The sequence below is a fragment of the Littorina saxatilis genome, linkage group LG13 (assembly GCF_037325665.1).
Source record: "Littorina saxatilis isolate snail1 linkage group LG13, US_GU_Lsax_2.0, whole genome shotgun sequence".
In the NCBI taxonomy this organism is placed as follows: Eukaryota; Metazoa; Mollusca; class Gastropoda; order Littorinimorpha; family Littorinidae; genus Littorina; species Littorina saxatilis.
Window position 1 is genome coordinate 37,910,290 of NC_090257.1, and position 20,000 is coordinate 37,930,289.

Here is a 20,000-nt window from a genome sequence, read left to right on the forward strand (position 1 = left end):
TTTTACAAAAAGCCGGATATGACGTCATTAAAAGTATTTATCGAAAAAAAGAAAAAAACATCCGGGGATATCATACCCAGGAACTCTAATGTCAAATTTCATAAAGATCGATCCAGTAGTTTGGTCTGAATCGCTCTACACGCACACACGCACAGACAGACAAGTCTTTAGTCAACATTTAGTCAAGCTGTCGAACTCACAGAATGAAACTGAACGCACTGCTTTTTTCACCAAGACCGCATACTCATAGTTTCGTCAGTCCACCGCTCGTGGCAAAGGCAGTGAAATCGACAAGCGGAACAGTGCGGTAGTGGTCGTGCTGAGCAGGATAACACGCTTTTCTGTATCTATTCTTTTTAGCTTACTGAGTTTGTTTTTAATCCAAACATATCATATATATATGTTTTTGGAATCAGGGACCGACAAGGAATAAGATGAAATTGTTTTTAAATCGATTTCGGAAAATTAATTTTAATCAATTGTCATATTTTTTTTATTTTCAGAGCTTGTTTGTTATCCAAATATAACATATGTATATGTTTTTGGAATCAAAACATGACGAAGAATAAGATGAAATTGTTTTTGGATCCTTTAATAAAATAAAATAAATGTAATTACAAGCTTCCAATTTTTAATGACCAAACTCATTCATTAGTTTTTAAGCCACCAAGCTGAAATGCAATACCAAAATCCAGCCTTTGTCGAAAATTGCTTGGCAAAATTTCAATCAATTTGATTGAAAAATGAGGGTGTGACAGTGCCGCCTCAACTTTTACAAAAAGCCGGATATGACGTCATCAAAGGTATTTATCGAAACAATGAAAAACAACGTCCGGGGATATCATACCCAGGAACTCTCATGCCAAATTTCATAAAGATCGGTCCAGTAGTTTACTCTGAATCGCTCTACACACACACACACACACACACACACACACACACACACACACACACACCACGACCCTCGTCTCGATTCCCCCTCTATGTTAAAACATGTAGTCAAAACTTGACTAAATGTAAAAAGGCCAAACATGTATGAGGTCATCAAATATATTTATGGACAAAAATGAAAAACATGTGTCTGGGTGTTATCTGGAAGAATATCCATGTAAACTTTCACAAAGATCTGTCCAATAGTTTTCCTGGAATTGATATCTACACACACGTGCGTACACACACGCACACACACACACTGACAGTCACACACACACACACACACACACACACACACACACACTGTCACACACACTGTCACACACACACTGTGACACAGACACACACTGTGACACACACACACACACACAGACACACACACACACACACACACGCTGTGACACACACACGCACACTGGCACACACACACACACACACACACACACACACACACTGTGACACACACACGCGGCATACACACACTACCACCCTTGTCTCGATTCCTTGTCAACTTTATCAAAACTTGACTATATGTAAAAAGCAGCAGTCAGGTCGTCGCAAATTCAGCGGCAATTCGCTCTCCACTGCTCGAGAATAGCACTGACGAAGCGTATACAACACGTACAATGCATAGTTATACAGTGAACAGTGGTACCTGCGATAAAAGGACACCCTTGGGACCAGCCAACAGTGTCTCTACATTGCAGGTGGCCTGTCATGACAGGTATACTTTGGTCAAGACAATAGACAAAAGGGACAAGAGAAGGTGTCCTCTAATCGGAGGTGTCCTACATCGCAGGTACCACTATGCTACAATAGGCAAAAACAAGACATGACTGAATTATGTTATTTCTTCTTATACGCCCTATTCACATCCCACCCCTACTGATACATTTTCTTCATGCTTCTACGTTGAGCTAGCTATGTAGGCCTACACATATAATAATATTACATACATGTATATACACTCAATACATTTTCTTCATGCTTCTACATTGACATAGCTATGTACACATATAATAATATTACATACATATACACTCAATACATTTTCTTCATGCTTCTACGTTGAGCTAGCTATGTACACATATAATAATATTACATACATGTATATACACTCAATACATTTTCTTCATGCTTCTACATTGAGCTAGCTATGTACACATAATATAGTAATACATGTATATACACTCAATACATTTTCTTCATGCTTCTACATTGACGTTGAGCTAGCTATAATTAATGTACACATGTAGTAATACATGTATATACACTCAACTCTAAGATGGTTATGGCCAAGTCGTTGGAGCAAGAGAATGGATTATAACACATTCCGTAAGAAGCGTGTGTATATATGTCACATTTTACAGTGTAGCGACATTTTTCAAGCGGTATGTCTCACCTGTTCTTCATAGCTCGTACGTGTTGAAGGCTAAGATGAGTTGATGGAGAGGCGGGGAAGGGGGTTGGGGATGGTCGTGCAAAGTGATGGAATGAACAAGAGGTAGGGAGGGAGGGAGGGGGTGGGTGGGGTGGAGAGGGCAAAGGGCCATCGTGCGGATGTGTTATGTTATATGAAGTCTTACATACCGCGCGTATCTCCAGACTCGGACTCAAGGCGCAGGGATCTATTTATGCCGTGTGAGATGGATTTTTTTACACAATACATCACGCATTCACATCGACCAGCAGATCGCAGCCATTTCGGCGCATATCCTACTTTTTCACGGCCTATTATTCCAAGTCACACGGGTATTTTGGTGGACATTTTTTTATCTATGCCTATACAATTTTGCCAGGAAAGACCCTTTTGTCAATCGTGGGATCTTTAACGTGCACACCCCAATGTAGTGTACACGAAGGGACCTCGGTTTTTCATCTCATCCGAAAGACTAGCACTTGAACTCACCACCTAGGTTAGGAAAGGGGGGAAGAAAATTGCTAACGCCCTGACCCAGGGTCGAACTCGCAACCTCTCACTTCCGAGCGCAAGTGCGTTACCACTCGGCCACCCATGTGTGTGTCACTCATGACAGAAGAATCAGACATAAGAAAACGAGAGAAAAGCGGGTGTGTAATGAAGGACAGTGGTGTTAGTGTGTATGTGTGAAGGTGTCGTTCAGCATGCGTGCGTGTCCGTGTGTGTATGTGTGTGTGCGTGCGTGCGTGTGTACATACTGTCATACATGCATTCTTGCATGCTTTTTTCGTTCTTTCTTTCCATATTTCCGCAGACATAGGCTATACATCAGCATTTTTGTGGCTTCAAACACACACATCGAAACATAAACACAAAACGCATGGGTCTAGTAAACAACTTTTTATTTTTTATTTTACATGACTGAAGACTTTAAAATATAAGTAAAAACAAACTTATGTGTGTCAAAAAATTACAATTTATCAAAGTACAATTGTTCTAAGTAAATATATGGTGTGTTCAACACAGAATCAGACAAATAAAAGAATAATTCTCAGAGTTTGAATGAGGGAAACAAAAAAGTCTTTCACACAGAATCTAATATGAATAGCACATGATTCTTTAAATCGATATCACATTCAAGTTTTTCCAAACGTCCATGGTATTTCTTAAATCAATACCAGTCTTGATTTTTCGAACGACTAAGGTAAATAAAAATAAAAAGTTCACACTCCCTCCCATTTACAACAAACGGATGGATAAGGGAGGAAAACAGAATAATATCAACAGTATCTTACAAAAATAACTCTTTCTCCTCAAAATGGGAACTATAAGTTATTAATAATCACACACTCACACTCACACACTCACACACTCACACACACACACTGAGATATGCACACAGACACAAATGCACAAGCTAACACACATGTTGCACATATTCAAACACACACTCAAGCACACACACACTGACAAGAAGAGAAAGAAACAAGTCGCTTAAAGCAAGATCAACACTTTTAGTTCATCTGTGGGCCTTACAGAATGAAACTGCCTAAACGCACTGCATTTTTACCAAAACTAATCAATCACAGGCTGGCCGAAACCCTACAGCTGAGACGGCGCTGACACATAGTCTTGATAATTAACAAAAGACAAATTAACATAATTTGAATAAAACAAGAGTTTCATGACTTTTGAGCTTGGTTTTAAATCGAAACACAACAGGAGATGCTAAAGAATTATTTTTTACACGAAAGTGTAAGGGGTTTGTGTGGTTGGATGGGCCCCGTTCTGTAGCTGTGGAATAGAAACATTGCTCTTAGTGGGTAGATTATGCACCAATCAGGAGCGTACAGCTATTTTGGGTCATACTGCACATGCGCAATATCCGTTGTTGACATTACCAACCGAATTGGAGAAATTAAATTTCTGTGCTCAATTCATTGCATTGTTTTTCACTTTGTGATATGCCTTTCCATACCGTTTTCCTTTCTCATTACGTTGGCTTGAGGTTGCGTGAGTACCTTGTCACTGATTCCGATGTTCGGCTTCGGATGGATTTTACTGTTTCATTGATGACTTCAATTGAATTCAGCTGCCGAAGTGGTCTAACATTGGAGCGTTTAACGGCTAACCGTGCTCCTCCAGTCACCCACACAAACAATACAATAGTCTCACAGGTACTAGAACCCTACACCTTTCCCACATGACATTGGAGCGTTTAACGGCTAACCGTGCTCCTCCAGTCACCCACACAAACAATACAATAGTTTCACAGGTACCAGAACCCTACACCTTTCCCACATGACATTGGAGCGTTTAACGGCTAACCGTGCTCCTCCAGTCACCCACACAAACAATACAATAGTCTCACAGGTACCAGAACCCTACAACTGTCCCACATGACATTGGAGCGTTTAACGGCTAACCGTGCTCCTCCAGTCACCCACACAAACAATACAATAGTTTCACAGGTACCAGAACCCTACAACTGTCCCACATAACATTGGAGCGTTTAACGGCTAACCGTGCTCCTCCAGTCACCCACACAAACAATACAATAGTTTCACAGGTACCAGAACCCTACAACTGTCCCACATGGCAGTATAGGCCACTGACTAGTGAGGGGTGTGTCCAAAACACGTGGATAAGGCAAAAAAAAAATAGGTGTGGTTACGGTAACAATTAGCCAAAATAAATAGGGTAGGAAGGTAGGCAATCACTTTTTTTTTTTTTTACTTTTTTTTCTAATGTGTACAAATTAAACCTACTTGACAGGGAAATAAGTGTGCGACTCGGGCGCTTTCACTTTCATTGCGTTTTCTGCACTCGTTTTCTTGGTTTTTGTGGGTTTTTTTTTGACAAATGTAATAAAAAGTTATAGGGTCGGCCCCTACAAATAGGGTAGGTCGGATTACCGTAACCATGACACCTTTTTTTTTTTAGGCCTAATCAAGGAGCACTTTTAGAAATGCTTGCCTCACTAAAAGCAAGAGTATCCACAGTCTTTAACCAATACAAACATGAGTTATTTCTGCAGTTCGTCTACTTGAGTGCAAATGATTCACAATTTCCTCAGCAAAAACAATACTGTAAAAACAAAAATTGGCAAATCTCTGTTCCGATAAAAGGGGAACTCCTTTGAAGAAAGAAGTATATATATCAACAGAAAACTAATTGAAAACCTATTCACACAAAAAAGTGGAGACAAACTTGAAAAGTTTGGTTTTGTTTGTTACTTGACAAACACACAATACCCTCTATCACATGTTAAAAGTGTACACCTCGGCATGACTAATTTTCTCAGTAAATTCAGTCGAACACCTTACCACCAATTTTTATTTGTGTGTGTGATTTGTTTGCACTGTAACGCAGCAGAATTGATTATTTCTTACAAGAAATTCCACTGCTAAGCATGACTATGGGGCTACAATCAACCAGACTACAATACCTATCTCCCAATTAATTATTTTCAAGTAGTGTTCAATATTTAATCAAGATCCAAGTCTCCTCTTGCTGTCAAAAAGTGTGTAACTAAACTTTTGTCTGATGGGATGTTCGACTGTTCGTTCAATTGTCTCCCTTCAATACCCACAAAATCTCTCCCAAGCTCACAGTTGTGGACAGCCTGAACATGCAGCAAAGTAACAAACCTGTTCTACACTCTCAAACTCTCAAGTTTATTCTGCCTGCACAATCATATTAGAAAGGACAGAACTTGTTACGGTAAAACTAGAGTTCCCAATCAGTGTTCTATTTGGAGATCAGGGTTCTCTCACTATATCTAGGCCAGACAAATATTCTTTGTGAATCAGATTTTTGGGCTGTTATAAGGTTTCTTATTTAAGAGAAAGCTATACACAGGCCTCTAAAGAAGGCACCCAATTACATATATGTGAAATTATGACCACAGTAATACATGTATCAGATGTACATGTATTCATTTCTTTTTCTTCTTCTTCTGCGTTCGTGGGCTGAAACTCCCACGTACACTCGTGTTTTTTGCACGAGTGGAACTTTACGTGTATGACCGTTTTTACCCCGCCATTTAGGCAGCCATACGCCGCTTTCGGAGGAAGCATGCTGGGTATTTTCGTGTTTCTATAACCCACCGAACTCTGACATGGATTACAGGATCTTTTCCATGCGCACTGGCTTGGTCTTGTGCTTGCGTGTACACACGAAGGGGGTTAAGTCACTAGCAGGTCTGCACATAAGTTGACCTGGGAGATCGGAAAAATCTCCACACTTAACCCACCAGGCGGCAGCGACCGGGATTCGAACTCACGACCTCCCGATTAGGAGGCCGACGTCTTACCACCACGCCACTGCGCCCGTCGTATTCATTTCAATCTGATGGACCTGTTCCAACTTTCTCCATTCTGTGCATGCGCACGACACACGCACACATACTCCACTTTTCATCAAAAACGCAGAAAAAACATGTGATTTCACCCACAAGCACATATACTACAACTTCGGGATAGGTTGCAGTCATATCTGATTCATTTCTTGAACAACCGAGGCAGCAACTCCTTTCATAGAGTGCAAGTTATCCCTCAAAGCAGCAGGAGTCTTCTCCCCCTTGTTAGCGGTGGCAGCACCAAGCAGAGCTCCCAGCGCTGCCCCTCGATGACAATTCTCACCTGTCGACAAATCAAAGGCATCAAGGTAAGTCATCACAAAATAATATTTTATAAGCAAAGGGAAGTAAGCGCTCTACACATGGACAAGAACGATAATTTAGAGTTATGAAAAACCGATATCCTGGCACTAGGCACACTAATAGGAAGCATGGAGAAGAACAACTACTTTCAACTTTTTATCTACTCTCAGGTGAGTGAAGTCTGGTTCTGTATACAGTGGAACCCGCCTTTTAGACCTCTACAAAAACCGGAGAAAATCAAATCTTTAAAGGCACACTCAGCTTCACGAAAACCATCAGTTTCTGGTCACAGACACTGTCAAGCTTTTACACACAGTACAAAAAACCCTTTCGTTTAAACACTAACCGCTTGAGAACATCTTAGGTGCTCTCCGCAAAGAGCGAGCATTTTTCAAAGAATTTATTTTTGCGTGGCCAGCCGGATTGTCTTGTATCACGATCGGACGCCTCGCTTTGGTGCTAGAACTAACTTTTAAAATCTAAATGATAAATTGACAGCTTGTAACAACAAACATTCTTAAATCATAAAAGATTTCTTTTTTTCATCAAGACAGGATCAGAACAACTGGAAGTTTTGTAAACCATTTGAGGCAGACTGGGCCTTTAACTGGAGGGAGTCATACTATAAATAGGCTCCAAGCCAGCTAGGCCTACCGTGCACCCCCCTCAGGATCCAGCTTCATTAGGCTAGAGATAATCATTGGGGTCTACTGAACACGTTTTAACAAGTTCGCCACGAAAAAACTCATTCCCACTACTTATACTTATGCCCCTTTGTTTAAGGGTACCCCCTCGAACGCTAAATTTATCTGTGCAATCACAACAATGCACAGCTGCAATGAATGAACAGAGAACCACTTTTTTTTTTTAAATCAAAACAGTTAAGTTGATCATTAATCTTGCAAAAAATACCTATTACAGTGTTCAATGTTTGATAGGTTGGCTGTTGTGATGCTTGATAGGCACGAACCGTCATTTTCACAGTGCACAAAGCTTGTCAACTTTGATGAGAAAAAGGTTTCAACTAATATCGTGTGCATATATTGTTTTATTACTTTGGTTTCAAACAGGACACACCCACAAAAGAAACAAACTAAACTAAAAAGCAACCAAAAACTTCAGCCCCCTTACTTTGATTGGCACACAAACTGCATGATTTCCTGACACAGCTTTTTCTTGACAGATTCGACAAAACAGTTTGCCTATATAGATGGTCAAAGAACAACAAACCTCCGCAGTTGGCATTGGCCAGAACACCACCGTGTATATCATCATGAAACTCCAGCGCCAAAAAAAGCATAGAACTCATGGCGCCCTGGATGTAGCAGGCCGAGCCCAGCATCGAAGTCGCCGACTGGTACACCTGCAGCCGTTGGTCTGAACCCTTAGAATATCTAGAAGAAGAAAAAAAACACAAGCCACATGCTAAAACATGGTTGTGATACTGATGAAAATAGCTAGTGTCTGCCATGACTCTAAACCTTTGGTGGAAAAAAAAAAAAATACAAGGTCGTTTTCAAGCAAACTTTGCCCTGGTTGTGATATTACCAAGACCATAGTGCCTGACTCTAAACCCTTGGGAAAGATAGAAAACTAAACTACAAGCTATATTTTCAAACAGTTTGCCCTGGTTGTGTTTTTGATGAAAATTAAATGTCTATCAGACTGATAAACACTGTGGAAAGCTACATTTTTAACAATTTGACCAGGTTGTAATTAACTGATGAAAAATAATGTTTCTCCAAACAGTCGGCATATCTAGAACACAAAAATACAAGTTGAATGGCGAAACAGTTCACCATGGTTGCGTGATATTGATGGAAATAACTATAACGCCTCCCTTCATCCTTTGGGATACTGAGAAAACAATTTCAATTGCAAGTCGAATGGACCAAATGGTACTCCTAGCGAGCTCAGTTGTGATAACATGGGTGGGAGCCCAAAATTGTTCCAAGACTGAACTTTTTTTAAGGCCGGGGTCCAGGGGCCGCCAAGGCCCCGGCGGGGTCCAGGGGCAGCGCCCTGGTGGGGGGTCCAGGGGGGCGAAGGCCCCCGGCCGAAAACGAATTTTATGAATTTAAAAGGGTTTCTCTGGCCTCTCCTGAGTTTAATTCTGATAAATAAGAACCTTGTTGGAGATACAAAAAGTAACAAAAACTAAAAATTTTAGGGACCTGGCAAGCATTAGAAACAACAAAAAGTGCACTATCAGTCCATTTGGCATAACACAGTATGAGATGACTATCAATGAGGGCGCAAAAAAAAAAAAAAAAAAAAAAAAAAAAAAAAAAAAAATTGTCAAAATTTCTCTGAGACGGAAATCCGTCTGAGACGGAGGAACTCCCACCCATGTGATAATGGCTGGTGTAAATATGAGTTATTTCTACTATATACTGACAGTCAGGAAATGAATGTAGACAAGTTGAGAAAATGGATATCAACTTGAGCCTGATCATGTTGATATCGTTGTTGTTACATGTCTTTTCAACTTCTTGCATTTGAAAGAAATTCAATTTTAAACATCTGTGATTTTATTCCCCCCCCCCTCCCCCCCTCCCCAACACACACACTATAATAACTCAAAGAGTTCATGTTGTTAACATCACTCTGTAGCTGCAACATCCATGTCTCCAGCCCACATATAACATCACAACTTCCAATTACACATATTACACAGTTGCAATCTACCGTCCTCTTGAAACTGCAACACCATCTGCTGTATAAATATTATGCCAGTTTTCAGCACACGCATGCACACACACACACATTTATTTACACAAACACACACACTCGTATAAATACACTTAAAACCCACCCATCCACCGACCCCAGCCTAGCAAACACAGTGAGAGTTCAATCACTCACTTGTGAGCTTCATCTTGGAGTTGTAACACCATCTGGCGTTTGGACGGCCCCCCAAGGTCGGAGTTTCCCAAAACTCTCATCACCTCCGTCTTCAGATCATTACCGTTCAACACAGCATGGAGAAGCCGAGCGTACGTGTCGACAAAAGGCACCAGCGAGGCCACAGGATGGGTCAACCGGATGAAATCCACAGCGCACTTTGCACATTCCGCCTCCGATCTGTGTGCGGAGCGTAGGATCCACGGAATGGCTGGGACGAGCGAGCCGATCACGGCTAGCTGCGAGTCAGGGGACGCTGCCAATTTTGCTTTGCTCCTGTGAAATGAAACGAGAAGAGTGTTCATTTTCAGTCTGTGATTTTTGCTGATTTTCAATTTCATTCCCTGTGCCTTCTATGTGAGTTTCAAGCCTGACCTGGGGTATTAAAGGCTGACCTGGGGTTTTAAAGGCTGACCTGGGGTATTAAAGGCTGAGCTGGGGTATTAAAGGCTGACCTGGGGTATTAAAGGCTGACCTGGGGTATTAAAGGCTGACCTGGGGTATTAAAGGCTGACCTGGGGTATTAAAGGCTGACCTGGGGTTTTAAAGGCTGACCTGGGGTTTTAAAGGCTGACCTGGGGTATTAAAGGCTGACCTGGGGTATTAAAGGCTGACCTGGGGTATTAAAGGCTGACCTGGGGTATTAAAGGCTGACCTGGGGTAGAGAGTGGAACCCCCCTTTTAAGAACCCCCCAATTTAAAACTCAATTTATTTTTAAGACCTTGAATTTTTAGATTTTCAGATCATAACCTCATAAATTTACCCCCATTTTCAGACTTCCTCCTGTTTAAGATCTGACCCCCACCAAAAAAAAAGAGGGAAATAGAAGTCTGACCTACCCTATGTCCCCTTTGCTGATACGCTATTAACGTACCCTACTCCCCAAAACACATACATAATTTTGGAATTTTGTCTTTTACCGTGTACATACTTTTTAAACCAGTTTTACTGTGCGATCATGTAAAGCACAACAGTCCTACCACGCATACATTGCCATCACGCAGAGTAAATTACGGGGGGGGGGGGGGGGGGGTTTCATGAAAAATGTACATGTCGAATGGTCGCGGCTATGCATCACAAGTTATTTCTTTATTTGACGTCATGACAATTTAAACATCTATGCCCATGTCAAAAACTAAAAAGAACAGAATAATGACCCAAAATGTAATGTTATAAGACCAACCCCATCTTTTATCTGCAAAGTAAAAGTTTCTGGGTACAAAGGCTCAGTGGTTAAGGAATCGAGACCGCTTAGGCAAGGGAAATAAGCTTGTTTTTCTCTAATTCAGAAAGAAGAGAACGCAGTTGCCTCCCTTAAAAGTGACGGCAACCCTTTTGGGTTTTTATTGGTCGCGCACCTCCCTTCCCCCCACTAAATCGTGAAACGCGTACAGCAGTCCCTCTCATGAACGGACACCCTTGGGCCATAGCAAAACTGTCCGTACATTGCAGGTGTCCGGTCACGGGAGGGGTGACCACACCACCCCCTCCCCCATACACTCACACAGAGACACACAAACAACAGGATTGAGTCTATGCTAATCACTTCTTGTGGCTACTAAACAATAACAATAAACTCCTAATACTTCTTTAAACATTCTGTAAAAATGATTTGTATGATAAGTGTTGAAAAGAAGAGATAAAATAAATCCTCAAGGCAGTTATATGAACACACTCACCATGCACTGACATACGAAAGCAGCCACACAAACACAGCACAGAGGAGCGTGTGCAGATGCTTTGCAAGAATAAGCTTGAATAAATAGCAGCAGATAGAGCTGCATGTCATAATCATGTAATTTATTTTCTTCTTGTCTAGCTTTATTGACTGCATGCCGATCATGTGGCATGGCAGTGACTTTTCACTCTTCAGTCGGAAATACACTGTACATAACACAGCTCCCACTCTCCCTCACTAATGCCTACCCCAAGCTGTGACAACTGATGCTTGGAAATTGTGTGGAAGAGTACACCTCTCTATTTCTCTCCAATGCTCTTCCTGCTCACATGCAGTGACACCGGACACCCCACAGAGTTTAGCAAGCACTAATCAAACATTTGCTCCAGGGGCTTGCAACGTAGTACAATATATGACCTTACTGGGAGAATGCAAGTTTCCAGTACAAAGGACTTAACATTTCTTACATACTGCTTGACTAAAATCTTTACAAACATTGACTATATTCTATACAAGAAACACTTAACAAGGGTAAAAGGAGAAACAGAATCCGTTAGTCGCCTCTTACGACATGCTGGGGAGCATCGGGTAAATTCTTCCCCCTAACCCGCGGGGGTCTTTGGACCCTAAAGATAGCAATAAAGTGGAAGTTTACTGTATTACTGTACCAAAGTGCACACTCATACACACAATCACACACATACATACGCTATTTTCTCCCCCCATTCCTAACCTAGGTGGTGGGTTCAAGTGCTAGTCTTTCGGATGAGACGAAAAACCGAGGTCCCGTGTACACTACATTGGGGTGTGCACGTTAAAGATCCCACGATTGACAAAAGGGTCTTTCCTGGCAAAATTGTATAGACATATATAAAAAATGTCCACCAAATACCCGTGTGACTTGGAATAATAGGCCGTGAAAAGTATATACTCGCCTAACACGCTTGAGATTTACTGGCCGATGTGAATGCGTGATATATTGTGTAAAAAATTCCATCTCACACGGCATATTGTAAACGCCATGAGCCTCCCTCTGGGAGGGTATGTGCGTAGAAATACTCACTAATAAATAAATAATAAACATACATCTTCATTTTCGTCTTGAACACTAGTGGATTACCAGTGGAACAAAAACAAGACAAACCAAACAGCCTTAATTCCCACCTTTTTTCCGCAAACTCAATCAGATCGTCAGCGCTCGTCGGGCGGGGATTCTCCTCTACCCAATCCTTGAAAAACGAACGATGAAAGGATTCAGCGTAGGTGTCGTTGTGAGTGCCGGGAGTTGTCATGAACTTGACGTAATCCTCCAAGACAGTAGCACGCACCTCACGGTCGGGTTTGGTAAGATCAGGGTCCACTCGGTTCATCGTTTTCATCATCTCCAAGGCCATGACTGAATTTAGCGTGTTGTCACCTGCGCTCATGCCTGCATAGCAAAACAAAGAATGTAAAATGGTTAAGGGCAGCTGTTGGGTTGTGCATGGCTCTCAAAATCTGTTCAACAGAATGAGTTCTCATGACTACCTGAAACTATACTCAACAGTTAATACTTGGTGATTTTGAAAGCTTGATAACACAAGTCCCAAGATTTTAGACATGCTACAACGGCAACGCCTTTAATCGATGAAAGTTTGCATTCTTGACTGGGCAAGTGAAGCCTGCTCATAAATTACTTCCCTTGCATGCGTGACGTATAGTCAGGAATCGCCCAGGTGGAATATTCTCTATCTTCATACTGTATAGTTGGCGCGATCGTGGTGTCTAATCTTGCCCTCAAGTACACTTCATCGGTGGGCGAAGAGAAACTATAAGGACGGGGTGTGATGGAGACTTCTGAGTTCTCCCTTGAAAGAAAACTTCAAAGAGAAGTAGACAATAACAGAGTTTATGTCTTAATTGTATCCCCCCCCCTCCACCCATTTTTGTGTGTGCATATTTCAGGGCCGGAAAGTAGGATGGATATATATCAAAACAAAGCCAAGGTACGACAGAAGAACTTTGGAAGAAATCACCATGTCAAAACATAACCCATACACAGCCGTTTTAAATTTGAATAACAATTAGCGTTAAAACACTACTTTTAAAGTATTCCTGATGTGTGGTGACATAAATTACAACCCCCAAACGGAACTCACAGTATAGCTCTTGGGCAGACTGTTTCTGTCAGTTATATCCCTTTAAGTTACAGGAATAGGTATTGGATGTGTCTTAGAATATTGTGTTACTAAATTATGTTCTTCATTCTCATCATCTCCAAGGCATCCCCTCTTGATCGGCAATGACTCCATGAAAATGTGCCTGACGTATTAGACTATATGTGGTTGTGTGTATGCATTATACAATTCTTGCAAATTAGCTCCCCTGATGTTCTCTCGTCACACAAGAATGATTTTTTGCTATGCAGTCTCCGACTACTGATATCCATTCTCAAGGGACTAGGCTATCAATCTACTTTCTAAGCTTTTTTTTCTATGAATAGGTTCCCAACAACATTAATACAAACGTTGTATACAGCATGCATGCATATTTCGAGTTCAAGTGCTTAGAGAACTGAATAAGATACCTGAATTAATTTATGTAAGTATAATATAAGTATGAGATTATGAAATTGTACAAAAGCCAAGAAGGTTGCATCCCCCCCCCCCCCAGAGTATAAGGATTGTGTTGTAAAACTGTGGATTCTGGTGATCTCAAGAATGATCTCTGCAGATACCTTTGATAATGCCATCTAAATCTGCCAGTTTTTCTTTATTTGGTGTTTAACGCCGTTTTCAAACACGAAGGTTATATCGCGACGGGAAAAGGGGGGAGAGGGGATAGAGCCACTTGTCAATTGTTTCTTGTTCACAAAAGCACTAATCAAAAATTGGCTCCAGGGGCTTGCAACGTAGTACTGGGAGAATGCAAGTTTCCAGTACAAAGGACTTAACATTTCTTACATACTGCTTGACTAAAATCTTTACAAATCTTTACAATTGACTATATTCTATACAAGAAACACTTAACATGGGCAAAAGGAGAAACAGAATCCGTTAGTCGCCTCTTACGACATGCTGGGGAGCATCGGGTAAATTCTTCCCCCTAATTAACCTGCGGGGGTAAATCTGCCAGTAAATTGACTTCAAAAATGTCTTGTTTGATTACCTTGATGATAATGAGTTGAGCTGCTTTTCCAGAACTTGACCTTGTCATGGAGAATGATATTTCCTATCAATGGTGTTGAGCTCCCACCCCCCCTGCCGCTGCCATCTGGAAAATAGAACATTTATTAATGCAACAGACTTAAACTTACAAGTAACCCGGGCCAGGACAATCAAATGAACACAGACACAGAAGAATAAAACAAGTCGCGTAAGGCGAAAATACAAAATTTAGTCAAGTAGCTGTCGAACTCACAGAATGAAACTGAACGCAATGCAACGCAGCAAGACCGTATACTCGTAGCATCGTCAGTCCACCGCTCACGGCAAAGGCAGTGAAATTGACAAGAAGAGCGGGGGAGTAGTTGCGCTGAGAATGATAGCACGCTCTTCTGTACCTCTCTTCGTTTTAACTTTCTGAGCGTGTTTTTAATCCAAACATATCATATCTATATGTTTTTGGAATCAGGAACCGACAAGGAATAAGATGAAAGTGTTTTTAAATTGATTTCGAAAATTTAATTTTGATAATAATTTTTATATATTTAATTTTCAGAGCTTGTTTGTAATCCAAATATAACATATTTATATGTTTTTGGAATCAGCAAATGATGGAGAATAAGATGAACGTAAATTTGGATCGTTTTATAAAAAAATGTTTTTTTTTACAATTTTCAGATTTTTAATGACCAAAGTCATTAATTAATTTTTAAGCCACCAAGCTGAAATGCAATACCGAAGTCCGGGCTTCGTCGAAGATTACTTGACCAAAATTTCAACCAATTTGGTTGAAAAATGAGGGCGTGACAGTGCCGCCTCAACTTTCACAAAAAGCCGGATATGACGTCATCAGACATTTATCAAAAAAATGAAAAAAACGTATGGGGATTTCATACCCAGGAACTCTCACATCAAATTTCATAAAGATCGGTCCAGTAGTTTAGTCTGAATCGCTCTACACACACACACACACAGACAGACACACACACACACACGCACATACACCACGACCCTCGTCTCGATTCCCCCCTCTACGTTAAAACATTTAGTCAAAACTTGACTAAATGTAAAAACAAGAAAGGTAAGTTGTTGGAATGTTTTGTCAATAACAAACGTTTGAACAACTTACCTTTTTTGTTTTTTTATTCTGAATTTTGGAACGTTGGTAGTCTCTTTGTTTTTGGATTTACAGACACAGAAGCACACATCAGTGCTATTCTCATGGCAGACTTTCCCCCAACGATCAAGCGATTTTAGTTGACGCCTTCTTCTTCTTCTTCTTCGTTCATGGGAAGTTGCCTCCCACGTTCACTCATGCTTTTAGCACGAGTGGATTTTTACGTGTATGACCGTTTTTACCCCGCCATTCAGGCAGCATACACCGATTTCGGGGGAGGCATGCTGGGTATTTTCGTGTTTCTATAACCCACCAAACTCTGACATGGATTACAGGATCTTTTCTGTGCGCACTTGGTCTTGTGCTTGCGTGTACACACAAAGGCGGTTAAGTCACTAGCAGGTCTGCACATAAGTTGACCTGGGAGATCAAAAAAATCTCCACTCTTAACCCACCAGGCGGCAGCGACCGGGATTCAAATTCACGCCTCCCGATTAGGAGGCCGACGTCTTACCACCACGCCACTGCGCCGTAGTTGGCGCCAATTTAAGTCAAATCAAAATCGTAGCCCATTTCAACAGCGCAAATGATCAAACTGGTGAGGACTGTGCCTTCCAAACGCAAGAATGAATGCACCCCCGATCTTCGGACCCTCCAATGAGAGGTGAGTGACTACTTTACATTCAAGGTTTGGAGTCCTGAGACCCCCCAGGAGGAGAGTCAGTGGGTAGCCTTAATGTGATAAACACACTGATTATTCTAACCATACCGTCAGAGGGGTTGCCTCCCTTCCAAAGATGAACTAGCACGACAACTATATATATTATTATTGTAATTGTTACCTGTCATGCACAGCTAAACACACAAAGGTGCAGACATGTATGTGCACACGCAGACATACTAGCCTCAAAGCACAAAACGTGCTCACAATTTTAATTACACACATTAATTGGAACCAAACCATAAAACCTTCTTTTTTTCTGGTACAAATAAATAAATGAATAAGTACATCAATACCTTAACAACTAACAAAATATATAATAGCAGTTAGTTTTTCTATGGAGTAAGTCCTACAAACAGTTCCAAGCGCTTTAGAATTCGTACGCTGAAACATATGATCATAACAATCAAAAAAGCATACAAATCACGGAATAAATGAAATCCATAATTACATTCACAAGATAAGAAAGAAAGAAGAGACAGGACGCACTGTCATCAAAGTTAACTGTGAAGCTAATTGGCCTGCACACAGATGGGAGAAAGAGGTGAACAGAAAAACAAAACAATTGCAACAAGTACAAAACATAAACATCATGGATAGCGACTGCGACCCTCACCTACTGCGGAGAGGTTGAGGATGGACGAAGGATGTTTCTTGTTGGGCGCGGTGTACCCTGTAAGCCAGTTGCCGTAGTGACGCTTTATGTCGTCGGGATTGTAAAACCAGTGCACTGGCATGGCCACAGCATCAGCCACAAGCATTCCGTACACCGTCTCCTCCTTGGTCTGCTTCAGTTTGGGGGAAAGTTCTGGCTTCTGCATGATTACTGGTTCCTCGCTGTGGGGAAGAGACAACTCAAAAATATTCCCAGCAGGTGAGAACTACACAGAGTCTCCTAGCTAGCACCTCTGTGTGTGTGTGAGTGTGTGTGTGTGTGTGTGTGTGTGTGTGTGTGTGTGTGTGTGTGTGTGTGTGTGTGTGTGTGTGTGTGTGTGTGTTTGTTTAGCTTATTTGTACATCACCGTGAGCTCTGGCGAGTAAGGGCGATTAATAAGTACTCATTATTATTATCATCATAAAAAACAAAACAAAAAACACCCATTAGCACTCCTAAATCAGTCAAATTGATTATAAAACTACCATCTTTTTCCTTTCAACCTTTCACATACAATTATATGAACAAGTGTTTTTGACTGCTCTTAGATAAACAATAACCAAGGACTAAGCATAACCACACACAAAAAAACGAATCAATCAAGAAAAAAGCAGAAACAATAACTACAAAAGCAATACCGTTTTGCTTCACTGTCAGAATCGGAGTCGCTGTGATGCCTGTGACTGATGTAGAGCGGTGTGTCAGCTTTCCTAGCAGTGCTCAGCACCAGCAGTGTCACCAGAGACGAGGCGGTGGCCGATAGACAGAAGAGGCGAGTGGGGAAGACGGTCTGTAAAGAAAACAACTCTGCAGTTTGAATAGAAATAAAGGAAAAGTCGGATACCAAGATCAGATAAACCGAAAAACTGAAAAGATGAAAATAACACACAAAAACAAAAACAAACTTTTAAGACCCCCCCCCCTCCTTGATTTATGACGTTCCCCATTTTAAGAACCTGATTTCTCAGATTTATGAAGGTCTTAACAGGGGGGTTCCTTTGCTCAGGTAAAAGAAATGTATACCAAGTTCACATTAACCTAAAAATTGGAAAGAGATAAAAATAACACACACACACACCACAACAACAAATATATTATATATATAGACAGGGTCCCCACTGGTTTTTAGAAACAAAATTCCATGACTTTTCCATGACTTTCCATGAGCCTCAATAACATTTTCCATGACTAGATCCACAGGTCGCCATTTCCGAACATGCAAACTTTTTACGTCTTGTCACTGCCAGTTTTGACACTGAATTTGAGTCAGTTTCTACGCACTAGTGTCTCTTCGACAAGCAAGTCAAGCATTTGCTACGCAGTCAGATTATCGGTAATGTTTGCTGGTCCTGTCATTTCACTAAACTGGACCAGCCACTGTTTGTATCCATCTGCACTTTCGTAAATTCCGTTTCGTAACCGTCACTGTGACTTGACGAACTGTCATTTTTTTCACCGCGATACACAGTTAATTGCAAAGATCTTCCTCGGTAATTCGTTCCAATTCCGCATACTTTTTGTTGTCAAGTAACAACTCGAAAGAAAGTTTCAAACTCATCATCCTCCATCTTGCTTGTCGAAGCGCTAAAGTACTTTATCGATGCAAAAACAAAAGCAGAAAACTTCGACGAAACCGACTCAAATGCAGCGCAGACGACACGACGAGATAACGGAAGGAAGTGAGCCTCGCTTTGGCTCAAGTGCCGTTAAAAATACCGTTATTCTCGTATGCAAATACGAACGAGAAGTTGGTCATACGAACAAGCCTTGTGCTGGCGACGCAAATCGCTGCTGGCTGGCAAAGGGGGCGAGGGATGGCTGGGCAACGAAAATCACCGCTGGCGTGCTAAAGGTTAATTTTTTCTTTCTTTCTTAATTTTGTTAAATTCCATGACTTTCCATGACTTAAATTGAAATTTCATGACTTTCCAGGCCTGGAAAATTAAAAATCAAATTCCATGACTTTCCAGGTTTTCCATGACCTGTACGAACCCTGTATAGATATATAATACATTGTACTTGCTTACCGTGTGCATGGGTTTACACGTTAGGAGAACAGAACCAGTAGCTTCTTTTGCTGTATTGTGCCAGGGCCAAAAGAGACTGGATCTAAGTAAGTAAACGCAAGAACATGTTATATAAGAACTTCATACACACAATCCCACGGGAAGGCGTTTAGGATTTCTGAGCATCAATTTTAGTGTAAGAAAGACGTGATATCAGTACGTGTTGTTCCAACTTGCTCCAAAACTTGGTGAACGATGGGCCAGTTGGTCAGCTTGACCTGGATTGAACAAAATGTGTTTAAACTTTAATATGGAATGTCCGATTGTTCTGGCTGTGTTTGCTTACTATGTCTCACAATTTCTCAGTTTCCATAATTGTTAGAATTAAAAAAAAAGTAAGTGAAAAGTTCTTGCATTTTTACATGATCTTTATTGGCGAATCTAGCGCCTCCAGTTTTCATAACCATTCCTCCGGTCTCGACCAATATGTCCTTAGCGGTAAGCCAAGGAAATATGTTTGTTTTTTCAGTGCTTTGAATTTAATTCATTAACAATAAATCGCAATTATCTGTCAATTACGGTGCTCGGCTGAAACATTTGCATGACTTGCAAATTCAACAATATAATTTATACAATGATATCTCATTCACTACGATAGTCGATACAGAACTTACCAAAATTTGACAATGACAAGTCGCCTAATTCAATGTTGAATAGGGTAAACAAAAAGACAATTAACTCCAGATGATCAAACGAAAT

General features: G+C 41.0%; 1 protein-coding gene across 1 annotated transcript in view; it reads right to left on the reverse strand.

The window, feature by feature from the left end:
- Nucleotides 1-6,180: 6,180 nt before the first annotated feature.
- LOC138945659 (uncharacterized) overlaps nucleotides 6,181-20,000 on the reverse strand; it is a 13,963-nt gene continuing 143 nt past the window's right edge. Inside the window, exons 2-9 of the mRNA XM_070317141.1 lie at nucleotides 19,263-19,344; nucleotides 17,874-18,025; nucleotides 17,197-17,417; nucleotides 14,747-14,851; nucleotides 12,764-13,028; nucleotides 9,882-10,196; nucleotides 8,247-8,410; nucleotides 6,181-6,996 (exon numbers count right to left, since the gene is read on the reverse strand). Of these exons, the coding sequence (XP_070173242.1) occupies nucleotides 6,845-6,996; nucleotides 8,247-8,410; nucleotides 9,882-10,196; nucleotides 12,764-13,028; nucleotides 14,747-14,851; nucleotides 17,197-17,417; nucleotides 17,874-18,025; nucleotides 19,263-19,344 (1,456 nt within the window). The 3' untranslated portion in view covers nucleotides 6,181-6,844. The remainder of the gene's footprint in view (nucleotides 6,997-8,246; nucleotides 8,411-9,881; nucleotides 10,197-12,763; nucleotides 13,029-14,746; nucleotides 14,852-17,196; nucleotides 17,418-17,873; nucleotides 18,026-19,262; nucleotides 19,345-20,000) is intronic.